Raw genomic sequence first — 16,667 nt, forward strand, 5'->3', positions numbered from 1 at the left:
AGAGGTTGAACAACAGCGTGCTTGAAGGGTGTTGGAAAGCAACCAGAACTGAGGCAGGCATTGATCAGGACCAGAAGGAAAGGTCCGACTGAGTCCAGAACCTGCTTCAGAAGCCGAGAGGGGATAGCATCGGTGGAACAGTTGGTAGTCTTAACCTTGCAGACTATTTCATGCAGCTGAGAGAGAGAGATTGGTTCGAACTGATTAAAGGCAGAATGGCACAAAGAAAAAACACAGGGATTGGAAGGTGGAGATGGAATGACAGACTGCAGGGAGGAAATCTTGTTTACAAAGAACTTTAGAAAGTCATTACAGAGGGTGGCAGAAGGTGTGAGGCTGGTGGATATGCAAGGATTAACAATGGAATTTAAAACACGAAACAGAGTCTGAGGTTTATGGACACTACTGCTAACCAGGTTTGATATGTAGGAGGACTTGGCCTCTTTAACGGCTTTCTGATAGGTTAAAAGAGAGTCTCTGAGGATATTAAAAGAAATGTGCAGCTTGTCCTTTTTCCATTTTCTCTCAGCACACCTAAATAATAAACATCTTCCCATCACTTAACTCTTGTGCCCCACTCACTTATGATGCCAACTAAAGAAGGCAAATACACATAACAAATCACCAACTCAAACTGAACTCAGTTTGGCCTAGGCGAACTTAGCTTAGCTTAGCCCGCTTAGCTTAGCGATAATTTAGCTTATAGAAAATGTACAAACAGAGGACGTCCAGAGCAAGAAAACATACAGGCTATCCTTCTTACACAAGAAATATCCTGTAACTCACCAGTCTTATGGACGCACACTCTCACTGAACCCACATAAACTGCTCCCGAGCATAACTTGTGATTCACACTGCCTTCATGAACACCATTTTCCATCCCAGTCAAACATTACTCACAAAACGGCCGCGCCCTCTAGTGGCGAGGCAGAAAGCTGCATCACAGTCCTGCCTTCAGAACACTGTTAGACTGCGCAAAGTGGATAGAATAATGAAGGAGGACTACCTCTAAAGTCTTCAACTTCACCTCAACTCAGCAGCATAAAACTTAAACACAACTGGGTGTTCAAACCGGACAATGATCTCAAACACATCAAATCTGGTTTTGGAATAAATAAAGCAGGCTAACATTGAGCTTCTGGAACAGCCTTTCTAAAGCCCTGACCTCAACACTATTCGACATATAGTTGGTGGTGGGAAAAAGTTATTTTTAATGTTTGTCACACTTAAATGTTTCAGATCATCAGACAAATTCAAATATTAGACAAAGACAACACAAGTAAACACAAAATGCAGTTTCTAAATGAAGGTGTTTATTATTAAGGGGGAAAAAATCCAAACCTACATGGCCCTGCGTGAAAAAGTGATTGCCCCTAAACCTAATAAATGGTTGGGCCTCTCTTAGCAGCAACAACTGCAATCAAGCAGTTGCTGTAACTCAGTCATAATCAGTGTTGGTCAAGTTACTTGAAAAAAGTAATCAGTAACTAATTACTGATTACTTCCCCCCAAAAGTAATCCCGTTACTTTACTGATTACTTATTTTCAAAAGTAATTAATTACTTAGTTACTTTTTAAAAACACAATTTACAACCTGAATAGGTGATAAAGCGATAGATCTTTCAGCCCAATTCTACTTTTTCTGCATAATACATCATACAAAATGTAATCAGATGGAAAAGTCTCTTTTTAAAACTTGTTTTATTAGTTTTAAGCTTTTAACTTTATGCATCAAGCAAAAAATTTATTATATGCAACATTCTCTGACTGGAAGAATTAATTTACTTTTAAACCTATTTTCTGCACATTCCAGCACATAAAATAAAATAGGTTTTTGTGTTTACGCTCACTCTTTCAAATAGATGCATGTCGGGATGGGTATTGATAAGATTTTCACGATTCCGATTCCATTTTCGATTCTGTTTAACGATTCAATTCTTTATCGATTCTCTTATCGATTCTTTTTAAAAAGGAGAACACTAACTTTGTTTGTTAGAACTTTGTTTTATATCTTCTCTTTGAACAAGATAGAAATTTAGGAGTAACATGGCCTTACAAACCCAACAGTGAGATCTTAAGAGATCCAGCCTACGGCTCTTCAATGGGGTGTCACAGGGACCCCAGGAAAAAAAATTGTAAATGTATAATAATTAAATAAATATTCTTCTGTAGCAATAACAAAGTATAACATAAACTACTATAGGCAGCACGGTGGCACGGTGGTTAGCACTGTTGCCGCACAGCAAGAAGGTCCTGAGTTCAATTCCACCACCAGGCCGGGGCCTTTCTGTGTGGAGTTTGCATGTTCTCCCCGTGTTTGCGTGGGTTCCCTCCGGGTACTCCGGCTTCCTCCCACCGTCCAAAGACATGCAGCTTGTGGGGATAGGTTAATTGGATAATCCAAATTGTCACTAGGTGTGAATGAAAGTGAGTGCGAATGGTTGTCTGTCCCTGTGTGTCGGCCCTGCGACAGACTGGCGACCTGTCCAGGGTGTACCCCGCCCCTCGCCCTATGACAGCTGGGATAGGCTCCAGCGCCCCCCGCGACCCTGAAAAGGATAAGCGGAAGCGAATGGATGGATGGAACATAAACTATTCTGTAGCAATTACACAAGAATATCCAGTAATGTCCCTGCCTACAATTAAACACATTCACTTACCGAAAATTGGGGGCATCTGCTGTGGTAAATGGGTGCAAGCCTTTGACCACAAACTGAGTCACTGCTCGGTGACATTTATGGGCAGAAATCTGTGCCATCTGAAACTGAATTTGAATAAGTTAAATTTGAATTTGAATTGCTAGGCTTGAATCTGAATTGTAACTTGAATAAATGCTTTTAAAAACTGAATTTGAATTAGTCTAATTTGAAATTCAATTTATTGGTTTGAAAATGATCATAACTAAATTGAAATTGAATTTTATATTTTGAAAATGAATTGATTTGCTTTGAAACTGCATTTTATCCTTTAAAAATTTAGCTCTCGAATAATTTCAGTTTCACTTCTCACCATTCAGTTTCAGTTCTACAATTCAGTTTTTTGGAACTTACATCCAGTTCCGGTTCAAGTGCAGATTAATAGAACTACGTTTTACTAGCGGACCGAAAGTGTTACTGACGGGAAGTAACTTTTATGCTTATTGTAGCTGTTAGCTAAAACGCTAATTTAGCGTAGTTTGCCCTGAATTCAGCTTTGACAACAAATATGATCGACTGTTTCTAGTAGAATTCCAAAGTTGTCATCTTGGACCCTCTCAGAGTGCCCCTCTGTATGCTTGCAGAGACCCCTACAGTAGGGAAACATGCAAAACTGTCCAAACCTTTGTATTTTAGCTTTATTTATATCTTACACAGCATCCCAACTCTTTAGCTAACTGAATAACTTTAGCTAAAGTGAATAGTTAGTCTAATTCATTAGTGCAGCATTACTGGGTCACCTCTGTTTGAAGTGATATAATGTGATATACAACTATCACTGAAACAGCAAACTTTGTAAATAAGCAAACAACACTTCTCATTCTCTAAACGTTTGGCCACAGCTGTAGATTACACTATCAGTGCTTGTTCACTCTTGACAATAATAACATTTCTAAATTCTCTTTGTGCATTTACAGGTAAACAATATCTAATATTTTATCTAAATGACTGCTTTGTCTTTGAAAAGGGTGAAGAGCCTGAGGCCGGTGACAGTCCAGTTCTACTCTAAGTACATCCTTACTGTAGCTCACAGGACAAGGCCACATTCCTGTCCTGCCAGAAGAGAAGAGAAACTTCAGAGTCTTCATGCAGTTCAACCACACCTGTCATATTCCATATGACAGGGGTCTCAAACTCCAGTCCTCAAGGGCCAGTGTCATGAAACTTTTCCATGTGTCCCTGGTGCAACACACCTGAATACAATTAGTAGGTCATTAGCAAGAGTATAGAACTTGACTGCGTGCTGAAGTGGCGACCCCTGACAAGGATGCCCCCTGGGCGCCTCCTGGGTGAGGTGTTCCAGGCATGTCCCACCGGGAGGAGGCCCCGGGGCAGACCCAGGACACGCTGGAGAGATTATATCTCTCGGCTGGCCTGGGAACGCCTTGGTATTCCCCCGGATAAGCTGGAGGAGGTGGCTGGGGAGAGGGAGGTCTGGGCCTCTTTGCTTAGGCTGCTGCCCCCGCGACCCGGCCTCGGATAAAACGGATGAAGATGGATGGATGGATGGGTTTGTATAACTTTTCTCCCTTAATCAATGAAATCATCATTTTAAAAATGCATTTTGTATTTATTTACCTTTGTCTAATATTAAAATCTGTTTCATTATCTGAAACATGTAAGTGTGACAAATATGTGAAAAACTAAGAAATCAGGAAAGTGCAAACACTTTTTCACACCATTGTACGCTTAAAAGCCAGGCCCATGCCAGGGAACCAACAGATTTAAACTAACTCTGCCAACACTGCCAAGAAGAATGTTGGTTAATGGGTACCAAAAGCATGCCACTGAGGTGCAACTTGCCACGTCACATTAAACCAAATATTACTGGGCGTACGTACATATATTAGAATGTATGTATACTTTTGACATTTTGTGGATTAGAAAAAAATCCAAAATAAAATCATAATTTGTGCACTCAAATCTTATATTTTAAAGTAAGATGTCTGTTGCATAAACATTCAAGCCCATGATGAACGTATGTAAACATCTGACTACAACTGTAAATAATCCTATACACTGCACATCTTTAGAAACCTGCGGATACCTAGAAGGTTTTAGCACAATCAGAGTGATGACTTCCTGTTTTCCATCCAACCTGAAATGAGCACAGATACATTTTAAAAACTGCACATTCTTTAGATTTCATATCAGTACAAGGGATAAAGTATTACTGGAGCATTTATGTTCAGACCTACAGTCCAGCCCATGGGGGGGGGAGTAGCATTCTGGCAGTGTTTTTTCTGAGGAAACATATAATTTAAAAAGGGGGACCAGTTTATTTGCAAGTCAAAGTAAAGAGGAAGATATCAAAGGTATATTTGTCAGCAAAAATAATGACTGTAAGTTCAAGTTGCTGTGAAACTCAACAACGCAGAACATATTCTCATTTGGGAAATAGAAGCTGGAACTTATTAAGTTTTAGGTTGTGATAAGTAAGCTTGCTCCATTTTCATTTGCAGGCTCCCTTTTCTCCTTAGGATAATGTTACCATTGGCTGTAAACCATTGCCTGATGTTTGCCGTGGAGCTAATGCTTCTGTTGTACAGCACAGGTAAGTAACAAAATCTAGCTTAAAAGAAACCAGTATTTCTCAAAATATTTTTCTCATATTTTTACGTTGAAATTTTTTAGGCACAAATGGAGACAGTAAACCCAATAATACCCTCTTTATCAGTCCCAAAACACTAGCTGATTCATATTTTCCATCAAGTAAGTTAAAAACAATACAGGAAAAAATCATCATTAGGTTAAAGGACAAACTTAGTAATCTGGGGTTTTATATTTTAATTTAGAAACTATCTACCAAGAGGACAATGGAACTAAACTCTGTTTCAACATCCAACCAAATAATACACGTGCAGGTACAGTTATCTAATTTTTAGCTTTTCTTTTTTTTTTGCTTTCAAGCTGTTGGGGAAAAACATTTGTCTTGGTTATTTGCTAAATGTGTTTGTGCTTTAAATTTTTCTTAGAGTGTTGTAACGACACGGATTTCAACTGCAATATTGAAGTAAAAATAGATAGTCAAGGTAAATACAGGCTAAATTTAACTGAAGAGATTTTATCCAAGCAAGATATTGTGGTGATGAAGGATCCAGAGCATAATTATTCATGTATGCCATCCCAGCTCTACAACAAAAGCAGCCCTGGTAAGCCTCTAAGAAGTGAGTTAGTGCACAGTGGTCAAATTTTAAGTTTATTTGATCAGTTTGAAAAGGTTTCCAACCAATGATCTGATGCACTTTCCATCTTGTTGCAGGTTTTTTTTGTAACATCAACCGCTGCTTGAGTGAAAGTAAATTCACAAACCTTTTCCTCTTAATTTCTACATGAAACAATGTGACAGCAGTGACAGTGCACAAGTTCTAATTTCATACTTTTATGTGTTCAAGGTATGAAGAATATGAGTATGAATATGAAACTGAGCAAAGGGAGCTTTCGTGAAAACCTCACAGGTATAATTATTTGTTTATCAAATCAGTTAAAAACAAATATTTAATGTTAGCAAGTGTAACAACAGCCCGCTTGTGTTTGTGTGTGTGTGTTTGCATACTTTGTGTACATTTACATAAAACAGAATATGTCGTGAGTGATAATGACACATGGACTGTGTCATGCAACCCATCCACAACAACCACCAGCATCAATTCTTCCAGCAAATCTTCCACAACAACCACCAGCATCAATTCTTCCAGCGAATCTTCCACAACAACCACCAGCATCAATTCTTCCAGCGAATCTTCCACAACAACCACCAGCAATGACAATGACACTATTGACATTTCCATCAACCATACCATTCCTAACCCAGTGTAGATATCTCAGTTTTCATAGAAATATTTTTGCAATATTGTGCACTTTTGAAATCTACTTTAAGAAACTAACTGTGTCTCCGTGTTACAGAGATGTCATGAAAAATCTATCCTTTGTCCTTGAAATGATGGGTAATTTTGGCACAGCAACAATCAAGATGGGCAACATCACAGGAGTGATTGTCAAACTCTCCCAGAAAAATCAAGCCAACATGAACTTTGCCTTCACAGAAAACACTGGCGTGAAGGTAAGGTGTTTGATAAAAGAGCGTGACACAATTTTAAGACTGTGGATTACTAACTCTCTAATGTCTGAGGCATGGAATAATTGCCAGAAAAATCATATTTCTGAGTTCAGTGAAAATTACTCTGGTTATTGAACATTCTGATGAAATACAAAAGATACTTTAATGCTCATTTGCATATATTAGTTTTAATTTGTATAATACATATGCATGACATCATTATTTTATAATTGTTTTTGCTGATAAACATTTCTCATTTTGAAAGATTGTTAAAGGAGGAAACAGCAATTTTACAGGCCCATTTCGTTTAATGAAAATTCCTAAAGAGGCCAGTAAAATGGCGGTGGAGGGAAATGGATCATTTCTTGGAATTCTGTTGTTTCCACACCAGCATGCGGTAATAGTACAGCTCAACTAAAAACTTACTTTTCATATGTATAAACATATTGACCAAACCTGATCTATTAACAATCTTTTAATCTTAACAGGATGACAGCAGTAAATACTATTTAAACAGTGAGATAGTGGGAATAGAAATGGGGGCAAAAATACAAAACCTTTCACAACCCATCGAGATTCAGTACAGTAATGTGGACAAGGTAAGCGTGATGTCATAACAGAAATAATGATCAATTTAAGTTCAGAGGAAAACTTATTCTGATTTTCATTTTCTATTTTGATAAAGAAAGGAGCGAATGCTTCTTGCATGTCTTGGGATGGAAACAGCACAGATGCAAACGGTAAAAAACCCCAAATAGATCTCTCTATATATATATATCTAATTTTAATATGAAAACCACAGGAATTATAGACCTTTGAAGTGTTCACTCACATTTTGCACACACGCTGATTACTGTGATAAAGTCTGTCTTTAACAGTTACTTCTTTGTATTACTGCTGTCCAACAGGGAAATCACTCTGGATCACAGATGGCTGTCAAACAGTGGAGACCAATAACAGCATCACCTGCCAGTGCACACATCTAACCTTTTTTGCCATACTCATGGTAAGACAGCTGTATAGGAAATAAGAAATTATTTTTTTTACAGCACATACTGACACATAACTATTTGAACCTAGTCACCTACACCTGCAAACATTAGCACTTCTGATGTTAATACTCTGACCTACATCACTTCAATCGGTTGTGGACTGTCGCTGTTTTTCTTGATCGTCGGTCTCGTCATGCACGTTCTCGTCAGGTAAGAGATCCGAGGCAGTTTGGATTTTTACCTCAGTAAAGTCCTTTTTCTTACGCACACTAATTTGCTCCACAGAAAGGGGAAAGCAAGCGAAGCAACAAAGATTCTGATGAACCTCTTTGTCGCCATGTTGATCCTGAACTTGTCCTTCTTGACCAATGAGAGCATTTCAAATCTGGGTATCAAAGGTGCATGTGTGGCAATAGCAGCAGTTCTGCACTACGGGATGTTGGCCACTTTTACCTGGTTCTTCATGCAGGCTTTACACTTGTACCTCAGTCTACGTCGAATCTGCACTGAAGTGAAACATTACATGCTGAAGATTTGCATCACAGGATGGGGTAAGAGACCTGAACCAAAAATGATACTTATGCTCTCATATTATGAATAATAATCACAGGAGAATTTATATTCCTAATCTTCTCTTTAGTCATACCGGCTGTGGTGGTGATCGCTCTTCTTGCCTCCCAGAAATATAATTCTATTAATATTAATACAAATGAGGGGAAAGCAGCAACAATGTAAGTCTGTAAATCTGATAATAGATTTCTTGGATAAAACACAAACATCTTCATCAGAGGATCACGTTGTACTCCCTTTTTCAGGTGCTGGATCTCTGATGCTGGTATCCACCAGGGGGTCAACATTGGTTATTATGCTGTAGTGTTCGTCTTCACTCTGAGTGTATTCATTCTAACTGTAAGGCAAATCGTTCTAATGCCAAAAGCAGGAAAGGCCCAAGACAATAGTTCCATTAAGAGCAACACTTCCACCATTCTGAGCCTGTTCCTCCTTCTTGGCATCACCTGGGCTTTTGCTTTCTTCAGCTACGGACCTTTGCTCATCGCTTCCTACTACATCTTTACCATCCTCAACTCCTTTCAAGGTAAATCTAAAACTGTCACAGTGAGCTGACTTCATTCTTTATTGGATTAAAAGTCCTTAACCTTCTTCTTTATTTGTATAGGTTTCTTCCTGTTCATCTACTATTATAAATCCGCTGAATGGCTTTTCTGACATGAAAGCACTAACCCAGATTACCTTCTTTGACGCAAATACTCATGTGGACTAGAGCTCGAGTCAGTACTCTGGAAGTCATTTCAGAGCACGACTCTGTTTGTTCCCATGCTTTTATATTTTAACAGACAAACTTGTCTTACTCACGCCAAATAATTCATAGAAGGCTGTGATTCAGTCAGAATACGCAACCACAATTGTAAACATGTCAGGATGTTAAGGTGTAAAATGTTAAAGTGGGAAAGTGAAACATGTCAAAGACATAAGGACATTTTCAATTTGATGGCAGTAACACCTCTCAAAAAGTTGGGACAGGGACATGTTGACAACCCGCTTTCAAGTCAAAAAGTCGTCATAAATAAGTCTCCAATAACACCAGAAAAAGTCGCCAGATTTGTCGCTAGTTGCTTTTTAGAAAAAGAGTCGCTAAGGGGGTCTGAAAACTCGCTAAATATAGCGACAAAGTCACTAAGTTGGCAACACTGGTGCTACTGCTGTTACGAGTGTAACTACCGCCCCCGCCCCCTCAGCTCAGGGAGGGGCGCAAACACAAGGCTTTGTTTGCCGTCTCTGCTCAGCGCAAACACAAGGGTGACTTGCAGCATAAAGTGAAAGAGAGGGCAAGAGAAAGAAAAAAAAACCCCACGGCTCCCAATAAGGAGCCGGCTCGCATTGTTCACTTCAAAGATACGGCTCTAAGAGCCATTTCGTTCGCGGCCGACCCATCACTACAAGTGATATTCCTAAAACTTTTCCACTCAGGGGCCGAGTCATTCTCTGAGATCTGCTGCTGCATCTTCTCAGAGCGCTGATATTTAGCAATGTCCACTTCTTTATTGAACCTGTACTTGGCCTCTCTGTAGCAGTCCCTGTCTCCGCTTCTGAACGCCTTTCTCTTTTCCAGCCACAGCTTTTTGGGTTTAGGAGTAAAACAGGGTTTGTCATTGTTATAACTCACCCTGGTGCGTGATGGCACAATGCTGTCCTTGCAGAAGTGGATATAGGAGGTGACAGTGTCCATAAACTCATCCAAGCTGTTAGAAACAGCCTTCATTGTGTCCCAGTCTGTAGACTCCAAACACGTGCGAAGCTCCTCCACAGCCTCATTGCTCCACAGTTTTTTAGTCCTCATGACAGGTTTGGAGAGCTTCAGCCTCTGTCTGTACGTAGGGATCAGATGGATCATGACGTGGTCAGAAAGTTCGAGTGCAGTGCAGGGTAACACTGGTCCAGTGTCCTCTCCTCTCTGGTCGGGCATTTAATATACGGTTTATATTTGGGAAGTTCCTGGCTTAGATTGGCTTTGTTAAAGTCCCCAAGAGCCATAATGACAGTGTCCGGGTATGCCTGATCCATGTGCAGTACCTGCTCCTCGAGGGCACACTGAGCTGCATGCAAATCTGCATCTGGCAGAATGTAAACAGTGGCCATAAAGAATGAAGCAAACTCCTGCAGAGATTAAAGCATAGAAGATAGTGCTTGTGTGAATGGTGCATGTTGCATTGAGTGCTTTGAGTACCCCGGGAGAGTAGAAAAATGCTATTTAATAATCTTAGCATTCTCTTGTAGAAATATCCAAGCAATTCCTCGAAAAAGATGTCTGCATGGGAGAACATGTTGATATAAAACCTTTACATACAGTACCTCTCAGGATTGATGGTGCCTTTTCACATGTAAAAGCTAGGCATTAAATTTATGGTGAGGATCATTATTCTTTATTCACTATTCTGAAATTGTCCCACAATTTGAAGACAACAGCATCCACGGTGGGGAAAGCTCAACTGGCAAACAAGACATGAGCTCAACACTACCTATAGTGATAAGATCCCTGAAGTTATTCGGATGTTGAAACTATTCTTTAAAATGTACCACATTTTATGAGCATATGGATAGGATTATCTCCCTTTTTCTTTCTCTGCACTACATATTTTATTTTGTATATATGTTACTTATTTATTGTGTTTTGCCTGCCTTATTTTAGTATCACAGTGGGACAATTTTGTTGTACCCATATATACAAAGTACAACTGTGCAATGACAATAAAGAGTTAAATATGTTCAGTGTATTTTGACAAACTCCTTTGCTTGTGGTAGATTTTTTTGTCAAGTTAATCATTAGTATTTATTTATAAAATAGCTTTTTTGAAATAAAAATTATAGCAATTCTTTAAAATTTACCATATTTAGGTAAATTAAGGTCTGATTTGTTCAATGACTTTTTACTATGTTAATATATTTTTCATTCAGAAATCTTCTGATTGGCTTTTTTAGTTCTCATTTTTGTGGTTTTATTGTAGTAGTAAATGGAAATGTTGTAATAACTTTTTTTCTATTTGATCAGGACACAATATTTCATACATATAAGTAAAGTATTGTGGGAAAAAATGATGTGTATACACAATAAAGTCTTAAAATAAAAGATTATGCTTTTCTTTAAATTTTGGTTATTAATGATTTCTTCAAACTACTCTTTTTACAGTGTGTAATGATTGTACCGCACATATCTAGAGTGATTTTATAAAATAACTGAAAGTTGCAGCAGTGCACATGGACAAGCCAAATGCATTCTGGAGAAGGGTTTTATGGTCAGACTAGACAAATACTGAGCTATTTGGTCACAATGAAGAGAAGCACATTTAGAGGAGTATAGGGGAGTACCAGCTGTCAAACACGATGATGCATCCTGTAGGATGAGCATCATTCTCTGGCACAGTGCTGTTTGTTATGATGATTTCTGATATGAGGTTCAGTTCTACGGTGATGATCGCAGGGTGTGCACAGGTCAAGTGCCACTATGACCCTCCAGACAATAACGAGGACAGGGGATGACCGTTCAGCTCTTTAATGGCAGATTTAGCGTGGGTGTGGGTATGTGTGTGGTTCTACAAACAGAATGGAAAATAGAACACAAATTACAATCAAATTATAGACAACAATAATCACCATATAACATATTACAGCCACATACTTGTCTTATAGGCCCTAATACTAAGCTGGCGGCTTTTACTTATAGTCTGAACCATATTTGGCAACAAAGAAAATAAGTCAAGTCAAGTCAAGTTTATTTATAGAGCACATTTAAAAACAACCAAGGCTGACCAAAGTGCTGTACAGTAAATACAGATAAAAATACAATAGAACACAATTTCGTAAAACACCTCGTTGATCAAATAAAAAATAAATAAACAAATAAATTAAACCTTTCTAAAAGCCAATGAAAAGAGGTGAGTTTTAAGAGCAGTTTTAAAAGTTTCTAGGCTTTTGGAGAATCTGACGTGAGGAGGTAAACTGTTCCACAGTCTGGGTGCAGCCACAGCAAACGCCCTCTCTCCCTTTGTCTTTAATTTATACCTGGGAACATCTAAAAGCATCAGATCGGCTGACCTCAAAGATCTCCTGGGGCGATAAGTACTAAGGAGTTCTGACAGGTAAGAAGGTGCAGTGCCATTTAAAACCTTAAAAGCCAGCAGTAAGATTTTAAAATCAATCCTAAAAGCAACTGGGAGCCAGTGGAGAGAGCAGAGAACCGGAGTGATGTGGTCTCTTTTTTTTGAACCGGTCAACAGGCGAGCGGCAGCGTTCTGCACCAGTTGAAGGCGATGTAGACAGGAACGATCTAGGCCAGCATAGAGGGAATTACAGTAGTCCAGCCGTGAAGTAATAAAAGCATGGACCACTCTTTCTAGATCGTTCCTGCAAAGGTAAGACTTGACTTTGGCTAAAATCCGTAAATGATAAAAAGATCCCTTAACTACAGAGCTGATTTGTTTATCAAGTTTAAAAGCATTGTCAAAAATAACTCTTAAGACTCTTAATGGAAGAAGTGCAATCGGAGGTTAGGGGTCCCAAAAAGTCAAGAGAGAAGTTGGGATCTTTAGGAAGCCCAAACACAATGACTTCAGTTTTGCTTTCATTAAGGTGTAAGAAGTTAAGAGTCATCCAAGTCTTAATGTCAGACAAGCAGGAGAGTAGCGGCTGCAAAGAAACATTGCAGTTCAACCTCAGAGGGAGGTAGATCTGAATATCATCGGCAAAGATGTGGAAGGACACATTATGTTTACGGAGCACATCGCCCAGAGGGAGCAAGTACAGAATAAACAACAGGGGGCCTAGTATGGACCCCTGAGGTACGCCACAGGTTAAAGGAGCTCTGGGAGATGACAGTTCACCAAGGTGAACAGAAAAACTCCTATTATTCAAATAGGACTGGAAAAACTTTAAGACAGTGCCCTTTAAACCGACACAATGTTGAAGGCGGGCTAGCAGTATGTTGTGATCTACAGTGTCGAAGGCTGCTGTCAGGTCCAAGGTTACTAAGACAGCAGCACAACCAGAGTCAACAGTTAAAAGCAAATCATTAAAAACTCTCAGTAGGGCGGTTTCTGTGCTATGCCGAGCTCTAAAACCAGACTGGAACTTCTCATAGAGATTGTTGTTGTCAAGAAATAGCTGGAGCTGCGTGAGGGCGGCTCGTTCCAGTACTTTGGACAGAAAAGGGAGGTTGGAAATGGGCCTATAGTTAGAGAGTAGGGATGGATCTAGATTAGGCTTTTTAAGGAGAGGTTGAACAACAGCGTGCTTGAAGGGTGTTGGAAAGCAACCAGAACTGAGGCAGGCATTGATCAGGACCAGAAGGAAAGGTCCGACTGAGTCCAGAACCTGCTTCAGAAGCCGAGAGGGGATAGCATCGGTGGAACAGTTGGTAGTCTTAACCTTGCAGACTATTTCATGCAGCTGAGAGAGAGAGATTGGTTCGAACTGATTAAAGGCAGAATGGCACAAAGAAAAAACACAGGGATTGGAAGGTGGAGATGGAATGACAGACTGCAGGGAGGAAATCTTGTTTACAAAGAACTTTAGAAAGTCATTACAGAGGGTGGCAGAAGGTGTGAGGCTGGTGGATATGCAAGGATTAACAATGGAATTTAAAACACGAAACAGAGTCTGAGGTTTATGGACACTACTGCTAACCAGGTTTGATATGTAGGAGGACTTGGCCTCTTTAACGGCTTTCTGATAGGTTAAAAGAGAGTCTCTGAGGATATTAAAAGAAATGTGCAGCTTGTCCTTTTTCCATTTTCTCTCAGCACACCTAAATAATAAACATCTTCCCATCACTTAACTCTTGTGCCCCACTCACTTATGATGCCAACTAAAGAAGGCAAATACACATAACAAATCACCAACTCAAACTGAACTCAGTTTGGCCTAGGCGAACTTAGCTTAGCTTAGCCCGCTTAGCTTAGCGATAATTTAGCTTATAGAAAATGTACAAACAGAGGACGTCCAGAGCAAGAAAACATACAGGCTATCCTTCTTACACAAGAAATATCCTGTAACTCACCAGTCTTATGGACGCACACTCTCACTGAACCCACATAAACTGCTCCCGAGCATAACTTGTGATTCACACTGCCTTCATGAACACCATTTTCCATCCCAGTCAAACATTACTCACAAAACGGCCGCGCCCTCTAGTGGCGAGGCAGAAAGCTGCATCACAGTCCTGCCTTCAGAACACTGTTAGACTGCGCAAAGTGGATAGAATAATGAAGGAGGACTACCTCTAAAGTCTTCAACTTCACCTCAACTCAGCAGCATAAAACTTAAACACAACTGGGTGTTCAAACCGGACAATGATCTCAAACACATCAAATCTGGTTTTGGAATAAATAAAGCAGGCTAACATTGAGCTTCTGGAACAGCCTTTCTAAAGCCCTGACCTCAACACTATTCGACATATAGTTGGTGGTGGGAAAAAGTTATTTTTAATGTTTGTCACACTTAAATGTTTCAGATCATCAGACAAATTCAAATATTAGACAAAGACAACACAAGTAAACACAAAATGCAGTTTCTAAATGAAGGTGTTTATTATTAAGGGGGAAAAAATCCAAACCTACATGGCCCTGCGTGAAAAAGTGATTGCCCCTAAACCTAATAAATGGTTGGGCCTCTCTTAGCAGCAACAACTGCAATCAAGCAGTTGCTGTAACTCAGTCATAATCAGTGTTGGTCAAGTTACTTGAAAAAAGTAATCAGTAACTAATTACTGATTACTTCCCCCCAAAAGTAATCCCGTTACTTTACTGATTACTTATTTTCAAAAGTAATTAATTACTTAGTTACTTTTTAAAAACACAATTTACAACCTGAATAGGTGATAAAGCGATAGATCTTTCAGCCCAATTCTACTTTTTCTGCATAATACATCATACAAAATGTAATCAGATGGAAAAGTCTCTTTTTAAAACTTGTTTTATTAGTTTTAAGCTTTTAACTTTATGCATCAAGCAAAAAATTTATTATATGCAACATTCTCTGACTGGAAGAATTAATTTACTTTTAAACCTATTTTCTGCACATTCCAGCACATAAAATAAAATAGGTTTTTGTGTTTACGCTCACTCTTTCAAATAGATGCATGTCGGGATGGGTATTGATAAGATTTTCACGATTCCGATTCCATTTTCGATTCTGTTTAACGATTCAATTCTTTATCGATTCTCTTATCGATTCTTTTTAAAAAGGAGAACACTAACTTTGTTTGTTAGAACTTTGTTTTATATCTTCTCTTTGAACAAGATAGAAATTTAGGAGTAACATGGCCTTACAAACCCAACAGTGAGATCTTAAGAGATCCAGCCTACGGCTCTTCAATGGGGTGTCACAGGGACCCCAGGAAAAAAAATTGTAAATGTATAATAATTAAATAAATATTCTTCTGTAGCAATAACAAAGTATAACATAAACTACTATAGGCAGCACGGTGGCACGGTGGTTAGCACTGTTGCCGCACAGCAAGAAGGTCCTGAGTTCAATTCCACCACCAGGCCGGGGCCTTTCTGTGTGGAGTTTGCATGTTCTCCCCGTGTTTGCGTGGGTTCCCTCCGGGTACTCCGGCTTCCTCCCACCGTCCAAAGACATGCAGCTTGTGGGGATAGGTTAATTGGATAATCCAAATTGTCACTAGGTGTGAATGAAAGTGAGTGCGAATGGTTGTCTGTCCCTGTGTGTCGGCCCTGCGACAGACTGGCGACCTGTCCAGGGTGTACCCCGCCCCTCGCCCTATGACAGCTGGGATAGGCTCCAGCGCCCCCCGCGACCCTGAAAAGGATAAGCGGAAGCGAATGGATGGATGGAACATAAACTATTCTGTAGCAATTACACAAGAATATCCAGTAATGTCCCTGCCTACAATTAAACACATTCACTTACCGAAAATTGGGGGCATCTGCTGTGGTAAATGGGTGCAAGCCTTTGACCACAAACTGAGTCACTGCTCGGTGACATTTATGGGCAGAAATCTGTGCCATCTGAAACTGAATTTGAATAAGTTAAATTTGAATTTGAATTGCTAGGCTTGAATCTGAATTGTAACTTGAATAAATGCTTTTAAAAACTGAATTTGAATTAGTCTAATTTGAAATTCAATTTATTGGTTTGAAAATGATCATAACTAAATTGAAATTGAATTTTATATTTTGAAAATGAATTGATTTGCTTTGAAACTGCATTTTATCCTTTAAAAATTTAGCTCTCGAATAATTTCAGTTTCACTTCTCACCATTCAGTTTCAGTTCTACAATTCAGTTTTTTGGAACTTACATCCAGTTCCGGTTCAAGTGCAGATTAATAGAACTACGTTTTACTAGCGGACCGAAAGTGTTACTGACGGGAAGTAACTTTTAT

The 16,667-nt window shown here is 39.3% G+C and overlaps 1 protein-coding gene across 1 annotated transcript; it reads left to right on the forward strand.

The window, feature by feature from the left end:
- The first annotated feature begins 3,696 nt into the window (after nt 1-3,696).
- Nucleotides 3,697-11,052, forward strand: LOC147307441 (adhesion G protein-coupled receptor G5-like). Its single transcript, XM_086275409.1, has 18 exons — nt 3,697-4,206; nt 5,159-5,250; nt 5,331-5,408; nt 5,492-5,560; nt 5,672-5,848; nt 5,959-5,994; nt 6,092-6,154; nt 6,277-6,511; nt 6,603-6,759; nt 7,022-7,153; nt 7,245-7,355; nt 7,442-7,496; nt 7,665-7,762; nt 7,837-7,958; nt 8,034-8,299; nt 8,389-8,479; nt 8,564-8,844; nt 8,926-11,052. The coding sequence occupies exons 1-18, from the start codon at nt 4,199-4,201 to the stop codon at nt 8,973-8,975; spliced, it is 2,121 nt and encodes a 706-aa protein (XP_086131535.1). The 5' UTR covers nt 3,697-4,198; the 3' UTR covers nt 8,976-11,052.
- The last annotated feature ends 5,615 nt before the right edge of the window (nt 11,053-16,667 follow it).

The sequence above is a fragment of the Aulonocara sp. 'chitande type north' Nkhata Bay genome, linkage group LG19, assembly GCF_057382095.1.
Source record: "Aulonocara sp. 'chitande type north' Nkhata Bay isolate Kocher_YH1m ecotype deep benthic linkage group LG19, A_spYH_male_GT1.1, whole genome shotgun sequence".
NCBI classification, from domain to species: Eukaryota; Metazoa; Chordata; class Actinopteri; order Cichliformes; family Cichlidae; genus Aulonocara; species Aulonocara sp. 'chitande type north' Nkhata Bay.

Bases quoted from the DNA above. Each gene is read 5' to 3' on its own strand.
- LOC147307441 (XM_086275409.1), top strand. The intron at 5,409-5,491 runs GTAAGTTAAAAA...ATTTTAATTTAG, and splicing joins TGATTCATATTTTCCATCAA to AAACTATCTACCAAGAGGAC. The intron at 7,356-7,441 runs GTAAGCGTGATG...ATTTTGATAAAG, and splicing joins AGTACAGTAATGTGGACAAG to AAAGGAGCGAATGCTTCTTG.